General features: G+C 45.2%; 2 protein-coding genes across 2 annotated transcripts in view; one reads left to right on the top strand and one right to left on the bottom strand.

The window, feature by feature from the left end:
• The window catches only part of LOC139282325 (low-density lipoprotein receptor-related protein 1-like), an 83,562-nt gene that overhangs the window by 52,860 nt on the left and 12,600 nt on the right, over window positions 1-18,102 (top strand). Inside the window, exons 25-52 of the mRNA XM_070901954.1 lie at window positions 80-277; window positions 1,625-1,829; window positions 1,980-2,144; window positions 2,250-2,494; window positions 2,709-2,840; window positions 3,715-3,942; window positions 4,275-4,449; window positions 6,580-6,674; window positions 6,925-7,074; window positions 7,201-7,341; window positions 7,582-7,707; window positions 7,846-7,977; window positions 8,174-8,308; window positions 8,637-8,766; window positions 8,896-9,022; window positions 9,128-9,279; window positions 9,420-9,544; window positions 9,760-10,134; window positions 14,068-14,257; window positions 14,345-14,549; window positions 14,749-14,941; window positions 16,133-16,258; window positions 16,528-16,656; window positions 16,756-16,875; window positions 16,982-17,095; window positions 17,231-17,380; window positions 17,653-17,775; window positions 17,879-17,995. Of these exons, the coding sequence (XP_070758055.1) occupies window positions 80-277; window positions 1,625-1,829; window positions 1,980-2,144; window positions 2,250-2,494; window positions 2,709-2,840; window positions 3,715-3,942; window positions 4,275-4,449; window positions 6,580-6,674; window positions 6,925-7,074; window positions 7,201-7,341; window positions 7,582-7,707; window positions 7,846-7,977; window positions 8,174-8,308; window positions 8,637-8,766; window positions 8,896-9,022; window positions 9,128-9,279; window positions 9,420-9,544; window positions 9,760-10,134; window positions 14,068-14,257; window positions 14,345-14,549; window positions 14,749-14,941; window positions 16,133-16,258; window positions 16,528-16,656; window positions 16,756-16,875; window positions 16,982-17,095; window positions 17,231-17,380; window positions 17,653-17,775; window positions 17,879-17,995 (4,503 nt within the window). The remainder of the gene's footprint in view (window positions 1-79; window positions 278-1,624; window positions 1,830-1,979; window positions 2,145-2,249; window positions 2,495-2,708; window positions 2,841-3,714; window positions 3,943-4,274; window positions 4,450-6,579; window positions 6,675-6,924; window positions 7,075-7,200; window positions 7,342-7,581; window positions 7,708-7,845; window positions 7,978-8,173; window positions 8,309-8,636; window positions 8,767-8,895; window positions 9,023-9,127; window positions 9,280-9,419; window positions 9,545-9,759; window positions 10,135-14,067; window positions 14,258-14,344; window positions 14,550-14,748; window positions 14,942-16,132; window positions 16,259-16,527; window positions 16,657-16,755; window positions 16,876-16,981; window positions 17,096-17,230; window positions 17,381-17,652; window positions 17,776-17,878; window positions 17,996-18,102) is intronic.
• LOC139282326 (galanin receptor type 2-like) lies at window positions 10,885-11,922 on the bottom strand. Its single transcript, XM_070901955.1, has one exon. It carries the CDS (start codon window positions 11,905-11,907, stop codon window positions 10,885-10,887), a length of 1,023 nt encoding a protein of 340 aa, XP_070758056.1. The 5' UTR covers window positions 11,908-11,922.

An 18,102-nucleotide genomic window follows, 5' to 3' on the forward strand; every position in this document is an offset into this window, starting at 1 on the left:
AAATGGTTTTTAGCCCTTTACCATCTGGTTGGTTCTTCTTTTAAAGATGGCCGCTGATCTGTCCTGTTCATTTCCACAGATCCTTTCAAACCCTTCATCATTTTCTCAAACCGCCACGAGATCCGCCGCATTGATCTGAATAAAGGAGAGTTCAGTGTGTTGGTACCAGGCCTGAGGAACACCATTGCCCTGGACTTCCATCTCAGCCAGAGCGCCCTCTATTGGACGGATGTGGTGGAGGACAAGATCTATCGTGGGAAGCTGTCCGAGAACGGAGGTGAGCATTTTTAACTCAATCGACATGCTTAAAAGGCGTTTTTTTTGTATCATTTGCTGTGTTTGTCTTATGTAGGATTTAATATACGGATGATTTATGTTTTGACATAAAATGAAGGTGAGATTACATTTACATCCGCACACATCAGTAGATTTTCATTACAATTACATGTATTAAAGCAACTGGATAAAATGTCAGGAGCAAGTTACTGTATTGGGTTTTACTGGATTAGAGAGAATTTTATGAGTCACAACATTTTAATCTCTAAATACCGTTTTGCACACTGGGGAAATACACTGTAGTTCTGTTAAAGTAAACCATTTGCACTTACTGAAATTTCGGTGATGACAGTTTTGTTGTGCCTAAAATGTTTGTGACTCTGCCGAGCAGGCATGAATATCAGCAGTAAAACCTGTGAAACTGCAGCTTGCTGCTGTTACTGTGGCTTCTAGTGAGCAGAAAATCAGATGTGGTTTCATAAAGGCCACACCAGTCAATCATGTGTGCAGCAAACAAAGGCCCTATCATCACTGCAGTCGTGGTGCATGTGGCCAATAGGCTACATACAGTGAGTATGTGTTTTCATTCCTCCAGACAGGATAATGACTCATCTCAAATAATTAGACGTGTCCCCTCTGATTAGGGACCCGATGGAAAATTAAAGAGGCTGGAAAATGTGTCTCTTTTGCCCTGCAAGACACCACATATTTAGTTTTTTTAAGGCCCACTCTGTAATTGTAGTATCACACCCCCTGCTGAGCCACTACTGTCTTTATTTGTGTTTTCATTTATCGCACTGACATGTGTTTTCTCCCGAACATAACATCTAACCATTTGATTAAAGGAATTACACTTTGTGATGCAACGTTAGCTTTGAATCCAAATAGCTTGATCACATTTACATAATTTGTAAATGCTGAAGCAAAGCGGATCAGTGCTTCGGGTTACAGCACAATCTGAAAAATTGCCATGAGCAAATCCCAGCCTTCGAAGCCTTTATCCCTACATATTGAAATGTGTGAATTTATTAAGAAACTTAAGCGCCCCAGAGGAATGTTTATTTTATTTTATTGAAATATGATTAGACCAGATTTCTCTAGCAGTTTTAAACAAAGATGGGTGATACAAAAACATTTTGCCCAACGCCCTGATTTTCCACTGTGTTAGACAGATTTTCCAAACAAACAAAGGTAATGACATTCAGTTGAAATTGTCGAGGATGAAAACACATTCAAGTTATTTTCATCATAGTCCTCATGAGAAAAGGGAAAGGGTAGGAAGATATATCTTCAAGTCAGGTAAGACGGTTTAAACCAGTTCACCAGCCCTTTTTATCTGCCCCTGTAGCTTTAACCAGCTTCGATGTGGTAATCCAGTATGGGCTGGCTACCCCTGAGGGCTTGGCTGTGGACTGGATAGCAGGAAACATTTACTGGGTGGAAAGCAACCTGGATCAGATAGAGGTGGCCAAGTTGGACGGCACCATGAGGACCACGCTGTTGGCTGGGGAGGTGGAGCACCCTCGAGCGATTGCCCTGGATCCGCGGGATGGGTAACTTCTGCACTGCTTACTGTACCTCCTGCTGATATCAAACAAAACACGTTTTTTTACGATGGCATTTAAAGGGTAAATGTGTTGGTAATTGTGGGGCCTGAACCTATTGTACCTTAATGTTTTAATAACTGCTTGTCCATGTTGCAGGATCCTCTTCTGGACAGACTGGGATGCCAGCTTGCCCAGGATTGAAGCTGCATCCATGAGTGGAGAAGGCAGGAAGACCATCCATAAGGAAACTGGCAATGGAGGCTGGCCAAATGGACTCACTGTGGATTATCTAGAGCGTCGCATCCTCTGGATCGATGCCAGGTCAGAAAAAAGGGCTCAGACATGAACACACTCACACAAACACCTATATTTGATGCACAAACAGTATCTTTCAGACATTCAATGAAATATTTGCGCTATTCGCAGGTCTGATGCCATTTATTCAGCCAAGTATGATGGTTCCGGGCTGATCGAGGTTCTGAGGGGGCACGAGTATCTGTCACATCCCTTCGCCGTCACCATGTATGGCGGAGAGGTTTACTGGACGGACTGGAGGACCAACACACTGGCCAAGGCCAACAAGTGGACAGGAAGCAACGTCACTGTGGTCCAGAGAACCAACACACAACCTTTTGACCTTCAGGTCTACCATCCATCCAGACAGCCGCAGGGTGAGAATCACACACATGACCACACACATACAGTCGAACTGCAGTTTGTAAATTTAAGCTCAGAAAAGCTTGTCAGTAGAGCTACAGAGGCAACTAGTATTATTCCTTCACAGTTAGTGTATTTATTATGAGAGTGACAACTCTTGTGAACCTTTAAGAAAACATAGAAATGTTATATATGCTGGATAATTTTTCCATACTCACTTCTCCATAGCTCCTAACCCGTGCGCAGCGAAAGATGGCAAGGAGCCCTGCTCTCATCTCTGTCTCATCAACTACAATCAGACGTTCTCGTGTGCCTGCCCTCACCTCATGAAGCTGGGCCCCGACAAACGCACTTGCTACGGTAAGCATGAACTGTAGAAAACACACTCTTTGATTCCCCTTTGAGCCAGCAGACAATTTCCCCTTCTGCTTGTCTTGGCAAAATCATCGTTGAATACCACAGTGTAATCCCTGTCCTTGCAGCATCACTTGTTTCCATTTGTGTGTTTGTTTGTTTGTGTGTGTGTGTGTGTGTGTGTGTGTGTGTGTGTGTGTGTGTGTGTGTGTGAGAGAGAGAGAGAGAGAGAGAGGATTAAACAATCTAGACTTTTTTTCACTTTGAGGTGCTATTGCTGTGACAGCTTTGGAGCGCATTGAAGTGTCTGTTCGTGAAAAGTGAGAGCGGGCCTGTTTATTCAGTGTGTGAGTTTTAGTATTCAGGGCAGCACTTTCTATTATCTTCGGGGTAATGGAATGGAGAGCCCCATTCTGTGTGTTGCAGGCATCAGCCACAACCCTCCACATCCACCACCTAGTCTGGCCTGGCCGATACAGCCTGACACCGTCATTACTCTCCCCCTCTCTGTCTCCTTCCCTCTCTTCCTGTCTATCATTTAAGCCGCACACAGTTAAATGATGATAGGACTGTTGAGACCAATGCAGTTGTAATGTATCTGCACTGATTGGATTCACTCTCGCTGTCACAGTGAGCTATCGAGTTAGCCAGCCAGACAGACACAATCATTAGAGTCAAAGATGCAATTGGATTAACTGTTTGTTCAAGTGGCAGGAATAATGCGCAGATCCACCCATCCATGCTGCAACCGCCTATCCACACAACACTGGCATTAGTGTGCACTCATGCATTTTACTTTTTGACTTGAAGGTGCATTTAACTCCTGATTACTCCCATTGAAGGCTGAAGGATGCATGTCAACGTGTTCCCTACCCTGCAGAGTCTCGTCAGTTCCTGCTGTACGCTCGCCAGATTGAGATCAGAGGAGTTGACATCGACAACCCCTACTACAACTACATCATCTCCTTCACTGTGCCCGACATCGACAACGTGACTGTGGTGGACTATGATGCTCTGGAGCACCGTATCTACTGGTCAGACGTCCGCACCCAGACCATCAAGAGAGCTTTCATCAATGGCACTGGAGTTGAGACTGTGGTCTCCGCTGGTATGGAAGAGGCAACACAATAGAAAACACACCATACTTAAGTCTCATTGTTTTCCATTTGTATAGTTTTTCTGAAAAAATTATAGGTCCATATGCTTTTAAAAGTTTCCTTCTCCAAGAAGACACTGTTGCAGTTGCAGTTTGCAGTAAACAATGACCTCTTGTGGTGAGGTCACTACAGAAGGGGGGGGTTAGCAAAGGGTCAAATATGCAGTTCTTCCCCGTTTCGCTCAGATTTTTGAATTAGACACTGATGCAGAAGGCATGCGTGGATTTTCGGTTCCTCTACTGAGAAGGTTGATTAATGGCTCTGCGTGTTTCTCCTTCTTCAGATCTGCCCAACGCTCACGGCCTGGCAGTGGACTGGGTGTCCAGAAACCTGTTCTGGACCAGTTACGATGCCAATAAGAAACAGATTAATGTTGCCAGACTGGACGGCTCCTTCAAAAATGCTGTAATCCAGGGCCTGGACAAACCACACTGTCTAGTGCTGCATCCAATACTGGGGTTAGTCGTCCACACACACACACACGCACTAAAGCTGTCACACAAGATGAAGCTTTCAGAAATTGCTCTCAGACACCCTTCTGATTTCACCTTTAACCTACAACACATTCACAGAGAGGTAAACACACACACTCACACTCATACACACTCAGGCAATGTCTGGCTGTCAGGCTCCCCCTGTTTGCACTCAGCGATGACAGGCAGAGTAGTTTAGTATAGGTCAGCGACCACCTATACCATCTATGGTATAGATGACCTCTGACAGTTTCTTCACTCAGGATGTGGTTCCAATTTTTGTCCCCTCGTGTCATCTCTCTCCTTCTGTCGCTCTCTTTCTCCATCTTGCTCCGTTTCTATTTTGAAGCGCTGTGCTCAGAAAGAATATCTATGAATTATTAAGAGCCAGTGTCTGTGTTGTTTTTTGTCACTATTTCTGTTCCAGTGTTTATTTTACATCCTGTCCCCTCCTGCCTTGTTTAGTAAATGTCCATTTTTCCCTCCCCTCTTCCCTCTTGAAACCTCATCCCCCCGTCAGCCCCCCAAACAGAGCCTGGCCTCAGCCTGTCCTCTTACCAGCAGAGTAGAAACAGACCGTCTGTATTTATATATTTAGTTTTGTCCTGCAGGAATATGTGTGCTTTTGAGTATTTGAGGTGGATGAAGAAAGGATATTTTCTTAAGAAATGTCTCTGCCCCCTTGTGTTTTTTTGTGTACTCCTTCCTCTCTTTCAAAGACCTAGCCTACTTAAACGGAGGAATGTTTCCGATTTGAGCATTGTTGGCATGAGGGAAAATGAGAAGCAGATGCTGGATCCATATGCTGGGCCTGCCTCCTCTTTCTGGGTCACAAACACTGCCCAGAATATTTCCAGGAGTGGGTGGGGGCAAAGAGAGTCGTGGAGGGATAAACTCAAACACTGTGTGTGTGTGTGTGTGTGTGTGTGTGTGTGTGTGTGTGTGTGTGTGTGTGTGCGTGCAAAGACACGAGAATGTGGGCATTTAAATGCTTCTGAAACTTCATTTAAAGGTATGTTAACAAACAGATGAAGTCCGTGGTGGATGTGGTAGGATTTAACAGGAAGTGAGTGATGGGGGCAGAGGATAGATACCCTTTAAACATAGACTACAGGCAGTGTAAACACAGTGACACACAATTACGTTGTCCTGTATACTCAGCATGAGTGTGTATGGGCGTTCACTGAGGACTTTGACCAGTTTGAGGAGCAAGGAAGTTGAAGGCAAAGGAAAGGTGTTTATGTGAGTGTGTGTGGTGTGGGAGAGTGATTATGTCAGTGATGGGATGACGAATCAGGTCTCTGAAAGAGAAGATTTTCAGTGGGTCTCTACCATCCAGTTTGTCAGCTCAAATGTATTTCTGCTTCACCCAACTTCATATGAACTTGATTGGGCCTTAAATTGAAAACGACACATTTAATTTATTTACAACATTCCTATTAAGGTCACATATGGTTTGGTATGATATTCAGACCAGATGCTCCACAGATTTGACAGTATTTTGTTGTTGCTATTACTATTGTTACTAATTGATTTAACCAGGCAGTCTCATTGAGATCAAGATCACTTTGTCATCAAGAGAGAAAACATTTAGTATGATCAATGAACAAAATAATTATAAAAACAGGAACAGTCATAAGAACATCACATGATAAAGCTTTAAAATCCCCAAGGGAAATGAAAGAATGTAGCTCGAGAGCTGTTTGCAATTCATTCTTAAAAGGTGCATAGTACCCCAATCCAGTCCTGCCAAGATTAGTGTGGGATGTGTAAGGTTAAGAAGTTATTGGAATGTGTGCTGTAGTTAAGATTTATTCGAGAGAAGAGATGTGAGGTGGATTGGCTTCAGTGCGACAGGAAGTTCAGGATGACAAATTGATTCCCTTAAATCACGAGTTTATTATACCTTTTTGTCGATAAGAAAGCCCGTCCAATTTTGCCATACACTGAGCAATGAGGTTTGTGTTGGGAGGCTAGTGAGTGTTATTAGGTGGCCTATTGACTAAGTTTGATCAACAAGGCAAATTATGATGTGTTGAAAATAAATCAGAGTTCCCCCTCCTCCTGCCGAGGCGGACTGCGGCTTTGCTGATTCTATCTGCCTGCCTCCTTCAGGAAACTCTACTGGACAGATGGGGACAGCATCCACATGGCCAACACAGACGGCGGCAACCGCACTGTCCTCTTCACCAACCAGAAAGGCCCCGTTGGTGAGTGACTCAGGCTGTTTGAAATTGCATACTAACATATTATGTTATGCGATATGACGTAAAATTATGTATCATAATATTATAAAATTATACTGGATAAATATTAAATTTAGTGGAAGAGGTTATGTTGATTTACATTAGTTTGCGTTTTTGAACACACCCATACTTCACCTCTTTCTGTGACCGCATGAGAGACAGCGCTCCCTAGTGGCAGGACAGGTCATCACACATCAGCGCTCTTGTTTTCCAGGTCTCTCCATTGACTTTGACACTGAGCAGCTGTACTGGATCAGCTCAGGAAACAGCACCATCAACCGCTGTAAACTGGACGGCTCCGGACTGGAAGTGCTTGAGGGGGTAAAGGGAAAGCTGACCAAGGCTACTGCTCTGGCCATCATGGGTAGGTCTCCCGGAAATTTTCATTTTAGCCAGTGTATGTGTGTGTATATGTAGAGAGAGTAAAGCCATGTCATATGACAACTTCTTCGAGTGTTGAGCCCCCTGTTGTGTGTTTTGTGTCCTTTAGGAGAGAAATTGTGGTGGGCGGATCAAGGAACTGACCAGATAGGAACCTGTGACAAAAAGGACGGTGGCAACTGGAAAGTCCTGAGGAACAGCACGTCTCCCATGATGCACATGAAAATCTACAATGAAACTGCGCAGAAAGGTGCCGGGGTTGGCTGCCACACGCCAACTTTTATTGAGCCTATGCAACATTTGTTTTGGTTAAATTACATAACAAGAAATAGAAAATGAAAGGGAGGAAAATGTGTCCTTGTCTCATCGAAGGTCTGTTTTGCTTACTGCATGTAGCCTGTGTATCCACGCCAAAGCACATCTGTTTATGTCTTCGTAACTCCTCTTTGATTTGTTTTGTGTATTTGTTCCTGTGCTTTTCTGTTCCCAGGCACCAATCTCTGCAGCAATAACAATGGAGACTGTTCCCAGCTGTGTCTCCCCACCTCCCCGACCACCAGGGCCTGCATGTGCACTGCAGGATACAGCCTGCGCACGGGGCAGCAGTCTTGTGAGGGTACGACACATTCATGCACATGAATGCGTTCTTGATTTAGCCAAATTTGGATTCAGGAATTGATGAAAATGATAAAAGTGTGATGCAACACAAACTTTTCAAAGGCTTAAAACAGGGAATTTTATTTGTTTGCTGTAGGTGTTGGCTCTTTCCTGCTGTACTCTGTGCATGAGGGCATACGTGGTATTCCTTTGGACCCAGCAGACAAGTCTGATGCCCTGGTACCAGTGTCAGGCACCTCCCTGGCTGTAGGCATAGATTTCCATGCTGGTAAGACATTTTACAACATAATATTTATTCTCAAATGCTATATAAGGAAGAATTCCCCCAGCATGAAGGTATTCTGTCTATTCTGTCTGGCTTAATTTACCACTGCATTTCGTATGTGTTACTGTATGAGTAACTGTATAATGAGTATAGGAAAGTTCTGTTCAGTCCAACTCTTTTATGTTTCACTCGTTTTCAGACAACGACACTATCTACTGGGTGGACATGGGCCTGAGCACCATTAGCAGGGCCAAGAGAGACCAGACCTGGAGAGAGGACGTGGTCACTAATGGCATCGGCAGGGTGGAGGGCATCGCTGTCGACTGGATAGCAGGTGAGATACACCTCAGACCTGTAAAAAAAACATGACCGAAATTGTGGAATTCAAACAGTATCAATCATGCATACTTATAAACTGTGTTTTACTTTTGCTGACAGTGTATCTATCATCCTTGCAAAGACTGCTACTGTCTGTTACCACACAGTAGGGGAGGCAGGAAGCAGGAATAGAGACAAAGAGACAAAAAAAATATTTCTTGTTTAATTAATGTCACTTAAAGTGTCAAAAAGGAGGTCAGACAGGGAGATATCTGCATCACTATACATGCAGAACATGCTCAGGATCTGCCAGAGAATCATTGTCTCTCCTCCGTCCTCTACAGGAAACATCTACTGGACAGACCAAGGCTTTGATGTGATCGAGGTGGCCAGACTGAACGGCTCCTTCCGCTATGTGGTGATCTCCCAGGGCCTGGACAAGCCTCGCGCCATCACTGTCCACCCGGAGAAAGGGTGAGGAAAAGAACACCGGGTCTAGCTCCACTTAGTCCTGTAGCTGTCATTAGCTTCTGCTTCTGTCATTTCTCTTGTTATTGATTACTCTGTGCTTTGCTGTGTTTGTGTGTGTGTGTGTGTGTATAGCTACCTGTTTTGGACAGAGTGGGGCCAGTACCCTCGTATAGAACGGTCTTGTCTGGATGGCTCTCAGAGGGCTATCCTGGTCAATGCCAGTATCAGCTGGCCCAACGGGATCTCCGTCGACTATGAGGTGCAGTGTAACGGACCATTCTTGCATTTATATTGCTATATTACAGTGCAGCAGGTGGACATTGCATCACAACATTATCTCTGGTTACCGTCCGTGTGCGTGTAGGAGAGCATGCTGTACTGGTGTGACGCCAGGACGGACAAGATTGAGCGCATCAACCTGGAGACCGGAGAGAACAGGGAAGTGGTGCTGGCCAACAACAACATGGACATGTTCTCTGTGTCTGTGTTTGAGAGCTACATCTACTGGAGTGACAGGTCAGATATACCCACCTCGGTGTTACAGTGTCCTCACTTTTGGATTGTTTGTTAGTGATATTCACAGTCACCGTAATATATTTCTCATCTGCAAGCTTTAGCCTCAGTTTCATTATTTTTGTCTGTCTGCTTTGAACCAGGACACATGCTAATGGCTCCATAAAGAGAGGCAGCAAGGACAACGCCACGGACTCTGTGTCTCTGAGGACTGGTATTGGGGTGCAGCTCAAAGATATCAAGGTTTTCAATAGGGCCAGACAGCAAGGTAAGCAGCAGGGTGTTTATTTTGAAATTGTAATGTCTGCTTAAAATGTGAACGATGAGCATTGTTCAAGGTATTTGTATTTCTATGAAATTAATAGTTAATCAAATAATGGCACTTAACACATTTTTCTATGCTGTTAGAGTGCATTTTTTGTGCAATTCCATTTTGAATATGAGAAATTTAATTTGGTGTTGATGATTATTTCCTGTGTACAGGAACAAATGTGTGCAAAGACAACAACGGCGGGTGCCAGCAGCTTTGCCTTTACCGTGGCAACGGACAGCGTACATGCGCCTGTGCCCATGGCATGCTGGCTGAAGACGGCAGCAGCTGCCGTGACTATGATGGCTACCTGCTCTACTCAGAGCGCACCATACTAAAGAGTGTCCACCTGTCAGATGAAAACAACCTGAATGCGCCCATTAAACCGTTTGAGGACCCTGAGCACATGAAGAATGTCATTGCACTCACTTTTGATTACAGAGGAGGTGGAGGAAAGGGAGCTAACCGCATCTTCTTCAGTGACATCCACTTTGGCAACATCCAGCGGATCAGTGATGACGGATCTGACCGCAAGACCGTGGTAGAAAGTGAGTATTCCCACATCTTAAGTTTGTGTAAACCTTTTGTAAACACCCTCTTATCCTTTAACAACCAACCTCCACCCAGCTTATTTCCCAGTTTATCTACAGTGTATTCCCCCTCCCATAGTTGATATTGGGTCTGTCATTAGTCAAGAGTCGTTTTTGGTTACTCACTTTTGTGAATAAGAACCTCAGTTGTAAACATCAGAAGACTTCCCACTGAGAAGTCTTGGAGAGGAAAACAGTTAGAGTTCCCCAAAACACTCCCACTGATCTAAACAGAACCAAGAAGCTTTTATTCTGAAGTTGTAGCCAAACTAGAAACAAAAGGAAAGACCTTTTTTATCTGTGCTTTGAGAACATAAACAGGCCGACAGACTTTCATTCACCTTATCTCAGCACAACAAGACACAGGAGCACTGTTAATGTTTTACCAAAGTGCCTTTACTTCAAACTGTTTTACAAGGAATGCATGATTCAGGATTGTTTGTTCCACTGTCCCTGTAGAGCGGCACCTCCCAGGGCTAACGGTTTGATCGTATACAATATCGAGACTACCAGTGAATGTCATTAAGAGGCAAAGATGTTGGATGTTGTCCCTGGTTGTCTTGTTAAGTAGACTTTCCTTGTGAGGGTAATGGTTTTGTCCTTTCAGCAAAGCAACTCAGCTTGTGATCGTTTTATTGTGATACCCAGTTATCAGGAGTTTGTGTGTCAGGTGTTCAGTTATCAAGGTTGTTGTTGATAGCAATACTGTCAGGCAGCAGCCATAGCCACAGCCCCACTGGCTCTTTGCCCTCCCCTCTTGAACAGCCTCAGTAGGTCTTGTCTGAACTTTTGGGACATGAGTACATAAAGGATGGGGTTCATCACTGTAGAGGAGGTCGCCATGAGGCGTGCAAACACGCTGAAGGGGCCGTAGCGCGGTGAGACGCCAGTGGCCCCTGAGCTTTCATCCGCCAATAAGGCCAGCGTCAGGCCGTAGGATGGCAGCCAGCACAGGGTAAAAGCCAGCACCAGCATGGCCAACGTCTGAGTCACTTTGCTCTGGTAGCGCTCTACTTGGGGGGCCCTCCCAGCATGCTGACTCCCCCACAGGAAAATGTAGATTCTGCCGTACGCCACTGCAATGGTGACCAGTGGAAGCAAGAAGGCCACGAGGAAGTGAAACAATCCATAGATCAGCTGGTCTCGGTGGGATAGGAAAGCAAAGCAAGCAAGGCCGTCAGAGGCTCGGCAAGGGGTTCCCACAAAGCGAAAGACCAGCTGGGGAGCAGCCAGACAGCAGGCCGGGACCCAGAGGAGAGCAGCAGCTATAGACACCCGGCGAGGGGAGAGGAGGCCATAGGCTCTGACAGGCTGCACCACAGTCAGACAGCGAGACACAGCCAGCGTGGCCAGTGTGAAGACGCTGGCCGAGGAGCAGGCCGATCCCAAGAAGCCCACCAGACGACACATGAAGTCTCCAAACGGCCATTGCTGCATGGATATGGCAACAGTGTGGAAGGGAAGCATGGAGAGCAAAAGCAGGTCTGCAGTGCTCAGAGCCAGCAGGAGGACGTCTGTTCCTGTGCCCGTCATGGAGCTTTGAGGAGACTGTCCCACCCCCCTTCTCCGCCTCCCACACAGGATCACCATCACCATGGTGTGCCCACCGACTCCCAGCACCAGAATCAGTGCATCTAATATCGGGACGAGGACCTGCTCCACATTGCCCAGCCCAGTGTCACTGCTGTTCCCCAGCAGACCCTCTGAACACGTAGAGTTCCTCAGCAGCATCCTGTCTTCAGTTATGGTGATGTCTTCCAGTCATACTGCTACTTCCTTTTGGTTGGGTCACATATGCTCAAGCCGGTCATAAAACTACTGATAATACATGTGGGAATGATTACTCATACTGTGGGTCACTAGCAGTTTACTCAGTAACAACACCACGCAGACTGGCTGATGGTAAAATATACCAATGACAAGGACTGACAATGGATATTAAATACATGAGTGAATAAACACACATTACATGTGACACTGCCTCCTAAAATCCAGTCCGTTTTAATAGTTGAGTTCAAGCTGCTTCCAATGTGCTCTATGTGAATCAAACCAATCCAGTCCTCGTAATCAGCCACACCTCTGATTGGCTGGGGGCGGCAAAGTGAGTGAAATAACATCAGACCCCTCCGTTGACTCCCCCTGGACTTTTGTTAAGAGCACCCAAGTGATAAATGCCACAGATTTCCTGTCGCCTCAGAGCAGGCAGCTGCTCCACGTGACATCCCAATCAGGCCCAAGCTCAGCGGTCCACAATCAGCCGCAACTCCTGCCTCAAAGGTAGGGATGTCCTGAGAAACACAACTCTAGCAGAGGAGGAAAAGAGAGGCGAATGGCTCGACACTAAGAGAGGATGAAGCCGAGTAAACGGCAGGTGAACTCTGGACTGATTATCATGGTGCAGGCGAGAGCTGGGCTGGCCTGCTCTCTGTGGGAGGGCCCAATGAGGCCAAACATAGTTTTTCCCAGGGTCCAGTGTTTCTGTGCATTTTCTGAAAGGATCTGTTCATTTTCTAGTGTTGTCAATGCACACACATATAACACACATATAACATACGCAGATATGGTATATACACAGAGAGAGACAAGAGAGAAATAGTGTTTGCCTTCAGAAATCAGGGGAATTATTGACTGCTGTCCTGATAGCAAGCACTGCACTGCTATCACACCCACTGCAGATAACTGCAATAAAAAACGTATCAGTGTCAGTATAACCAGCTGAGCTCAAGAGCTATAAATTCAGCTCATTTGTATTATTGTAAACAACAGGCGAAAATGTACAGAAACCCAGATAGGCTTAGGTCAACAATGTGAAGATAAACAGAACTGAAAAGCAAGAATTTGAGTGCTGCAGGCTAGAGATTTACAATTCATTAACAGCACTAAAGAAAGAGGAAATAGGGGTGAATGGATTTCATGTTGGTCCTCATCGATTTTCAGGGCATTGATTTACGAGTACGAGAAGCAGAGGGGAGTTGTTTTTGCATCGCATACCTTTGCTTGGCTCTCCACTCGCTTTGCTTCATTCACGGTCTCCTTGCGTGAGCCAGACAAATGTTGATTCGTGTCCACAGCGTTGCACTGGAGATGTTGAGGTGCAGTGTTAAGTGTCCAACCTGGCGGTGAACCTCGCTGATCCTCTGGCCAGAGCTGCCATAGAGTGAGATCATATCCAGCCCTGGAAAAGGCCGCTGTAATCATTAGACCTTCTCTGTTCTATTGCAGTAACGGTAACAAGAAGGCAACTATTACCAATTACTTTGGCATTAGAGGGATCTGACGCGTGGCTGTTTTCACATTTACTCTTCCTGAAGGGTTTGTGTGCATGTATTGTTTCTCACCAGCAGAGCAGCTGTTCTCTATCTGCCGCTACGGAACTTTGTATTTCTCCATCTTGGCTGACTCTCGTCTGTCCTCTGGCCTCTGTGCAGGCCAGCAGCCCACAACCTCGTACTCATTTCAAGGCTGTGAAGCAGAAAAAATGACTTCTCATCTGTTGATGAGGTAGTGCGATGGAAAGTAATACGCTAGCCGGCAACGGTTATTGTGACCTTTTTAGTGAGGTATTTGTTGGATAAAAGCCTCGAATCACACTGTGTTCTTGGTCATTAATACCAAGCTGTCATGTCCACAGCCCTGACTCTGTGCTGCCACACTGCAGTCTGCCAGCACTGAGCTGCTGCCAGACAGTCCATACTTGGCCTTTTAACATAGCACTGGGATTGACGTGCTTCTTTTCCTTCCCCTCTTTTCTCTTCTGTCTTCTTCCACCTCTTCTTGTGGTTTAATGTCTGTTTTTTTTTCTTTTCCCTTTTCCACTGTTCTCTGTATCTATCTCCATCACCCCCCACCCCCCCCCCCCCCCCTTCTCTCTATTCCTTCATTCTTTTCCAGATGTCGGCTCTGTGGAGGGCTTGGCGTACCACAGGGGCTGGGATATGCTGTACTGGACCAGCTATACCACCTCAACCATCACCCGCCACACCGTGGATCAGAACCGCTGGGGAGCCGTTGACAGGCACACCGTGGTCGCCATGTCGGGAGACGATCACCCCAGAGCCTTTGTCCTTGATGAGTGTCAGAGGTTAGAACTCACACATTAATTCATATCATACCTCCTTGCATTCAAAACTACCACTAAATTATCCTGATTTTTACTCTCTTCCGTCAGCCTCATGTTTTGGACCAACTGGAATGAGCAGTCTCCCAGTATCATGCGTGCCACGCTGACTGGTGCCAACGTCCTTGTGATCATTGGCAATGATATTCGAACCCCTAACGGGCTGGCCATAGACCACCGCGCTGAAAAACTTTACTTCTCTGACGCCACACTAGACAAGATTGAGCGCTGCGAGTATGACGGCAGCCGGCGCTACGTGAGTGACATACACACTCGCATGCAGACACACACGGTGCACATCATGCTGCATAATGGAAATATTTGTACTGCAGTATGATTGTATTATGGAGTTGCCCAATAACACCCATCAGTTTGTTTGTCCTTCCGAGTTTATTGCAATGCTGGAATTTCCTGAATGTGTGAGGTCATGAGTGTGGTTGTGCTTCCCCCTGCAGGTGGTGTTGAAGAATGAGCCGGTCCATCCGTTTGGCTTGTCTGTGTACGGGCACTACATCTTCTGGACTGACTGGGTGAGGAGGGCTGTGCTTCGGGCTGATAAATACACAGGAGGAGACATGAAGGTGCTGCGTGCTGACATACCGCAGCAGCCAATGGGTATCGTCGCCGTGGCCAACGACACCAATAGCTGTGAGTTTTCACACAGAGTGAGGGATCCAGCTGGTTGTGTGTGTGTGCGTGTGTGTGTGTTGTGTCATTACTGGTCTCTATAGTGACACTGTGACAGGAAGTTTTTTGAAGTACATAATGTGTAGGACTGGGTGATATGGACCCTTTATCAATTTCTTATCATGTATTAAATATATTGTCATTTAGTAAATTTTCTGGTAAAATCAATCGTAAAAGACAGGATAAAATACCTCCACAAGCATGCCTATTTTTTTGGCTAAGCCAGCAAATTAAATACATTCCAAGTCAAGGTACTTCATCATATTGGTGTAAAAATAAAAGTCCACCATAATAATAATAATAATAATAATAGTAAAATGTTTAAGTGGTTGGAAGGTATGGCAAAATCCTTTATTGCACTAACCATACATACAGCACATAGCTTTGACTAGTAAAATATATCAACACATTACATTACATTTATGACAAGTTGAGCAATCATTTGCTCGGTAGAAGTTGAGGTAATATCTTTACTGCACAGATTATCATTCTTTGGTGACAATATCAGGGTATCAAGGACATTACAAATCAAACTAATTAACCAAGATGTTTTAATTCAGGGTTTTTTGAAGCAAGTGTTGGACTGAAACACTTACAAACACAAAACCCCAACCGAGCAGTCAATGAGGTGGTAGAAGTAATGTAGGAGTGACACTGCAGCAGATTAGCTACAGATACTTCCAGAATGAGCCCACCAGACACTCACAACCCCACCATCAGCTCTATATTACCACACACACACATGCCTGCTGAATTCACTTTTATCCATACTCTTTTTCCAACTCATCTTGTTCTACATCTCCCATTGTCTGTCTCCCTTTAAGTCAATGCAGCCCTGAGTTTTTTTTCTCTCTACCATATCGTCAGCCATCTTTTCCCTCAAGTTGCCTCATTGAGTAAACTCTCTCACGCTTCAATGCCCACAGCGGCCATACGAGCCGAGAGCCCGTGGTAATAGTTGCAAATCCCATTTAGGTTGAGTCACATTGAATTATGCATTCAGCGGAGGCAGAGCCATGGCCACATTTATGCAGGCGTATCTGTCTGCTGATGTGTGTATGGCTGTGTGTGTGTGTGTGTGTGTGTGTGTGTGTGTGTGAATATGTGCAGGTTTGTGTGGTCAACCTTCCCTAACTCCTCATCTCTGCATAGGTGAGTTCTCTCTGTGCCGCGTTAACAACGGAGGATGCCAGGACCTGTGTTTGCTGACCTCCGAGGGAAGGGTCAACTGCAGTTGCCGTGGCGACAGGAAGCTTTTGGAAGACAACACCTGCATAGGTAATACAAGACAGGGAATCATAAATACTAAAGTTTGGCTTGAAAAACCATCACAGAGAGGTGATACCTTCTATCTATCTTTTATGAAAATATTTTAATAAAATATTTATTATTAAATTTGCAGAACCGATTTTGCACACAGACCATAATGTAATAAAGTTACAGGCAAAGAGTGAAATCAGGATTTGAAGGAGCTCTGAAAATGTTCCTGCATGCCTCGGGGTAGACAAACTCCTTCCTAAGTGCATTTTTCTGTCTTTGTCTCACAGCCCTCAACACGACATGTAACAACATTGATGAGTTTGAGTGTGGGAATGGAGACTGTGTTAACTACACCCTGACCTGTGATGGCATGGCCCACTGCAAGGACAAGTCTGATGAGAAACAGTCCTACTGTGGTGAGTAGAACCTTTTTCTCCGTCATAACAGTTTTGGCCATATGTGTTATTGACATTTGTAATTTGAGTCTGCTGTCTTATTTCCTGTCTGGTTCTCAGCCAACCGTGTGTGTAAGAAGGGCTACAGACGGTGTGTGAACGGCCGCTGCGTGGGACATAGCTCCTGGTGCAACGGGCAGGACGACTGTGGAGACAATTCTGATGAAGTCTTCTGTAACGGTGAGTTGAGCCTTCTGATTAAACCATTTTTTTCCGGCCTGCAGTCATATGATATTTTCTAATTATGTTCAACCTAAACACCGTCTCTTGTTTTTGTGTTTGCCAGCCACGCTGTGCTCAGCCGATCAGTTCCAGTGCAGAGACGGAGGCTGCATCTCCAACTCCAGCAAGTGTAACCAGAAGGTGGACTGTGAGGACGCCAGTGACGAGATGAACTGCAGTAAGTTACAATGATCAGATTCAGTCAGAATAACTAAATGTAATTAAAAAAAAACAGCACTTTCTTCCAGGCTGCAGTATAAAGTAGTGTTGCTCTCTTTGATTCTGATTCTGATTCTGATTCTGATTTGTTAAGCTGCCACCGACTGTTCCAGTTACTTCCATCTGGGAGTGAAGGGAATGACATTTCAGAAGTGCGAGTTCACCACACTCTGCTACGCCCCTTCATGGCAGTGTGATGGAGCTAATGACTGTGGAGACTTCTCAGATGAAAGAAATTGCCCAGGTACTTTATCACCCTCTGAAATACACGTATTTTCTCTCAGCACATGTAGTAAGTCAAGGAAAAAGTGCAATTATGTTTTCACAGATGGATTATAGCAAGGAGTCCAATTTGGATTAATCCAAATGGAACTAAAACAAAAACATGTTTTCATCCATTCAATTGTGGTTTGGGAGGAAATTCTTCTTGAAATACATTGCAGTGTAAATTCAGTTTTCCCTTTCTCTCCTCATGTTGGTGTAAGTCCTTAATGTTTTCTTCTGTCACTCTGCCAGGGAGCGGGAAAACAAAGTGCCCTACGCCCTTCTTTGCCTGTCCTAGCGGACGTTGTATCCCCATGAGCTGGACTTGTGATAAGGAGAATGACTGTGAGAACGGTGCAGATGAGGCTCACTGTGGTAAGTTTAGAAACTAGAACCTCAACAAGCTGAGGGGCAACAGACCAATACTTGTTTGTCCCAATGTTTTTGGCACTTCATACATTTTTTCTGGACCTCCTAGATAAATTCTGCGCAGCCTCTCAGTTTGAGTGTGGGAACCACCGCTGCATTCCCAACCGATGGGTGTGTGACGGTGCCGACGACTGCGGTGACAGCAGTGATGAGGACAGCAAGTGCAGTGAGTGTTGGCCACGAAACCTTTAATGAATGCAAACACAAGAACCGGTAGTGCTAACATATGTAGCACCAAATCTCTTTTGACAGCAGTAGATTCTGTGGAAAAAT

This window comes from Enoplosus armatus, chromosome 3, assembly GCF_043641665.1.
Source record: "Enoplosus armatus isolate fEnoArm2 chromosome 3, fEnoArm2.hap1, whole genome shotgun sequence".
Lineage (NCBI taxonomy): Eukaryota > Metazoa > Chordata > Actinopteri > Centrarchiformes > Enoplosidae > Enoplosus > Enoplosus armatus.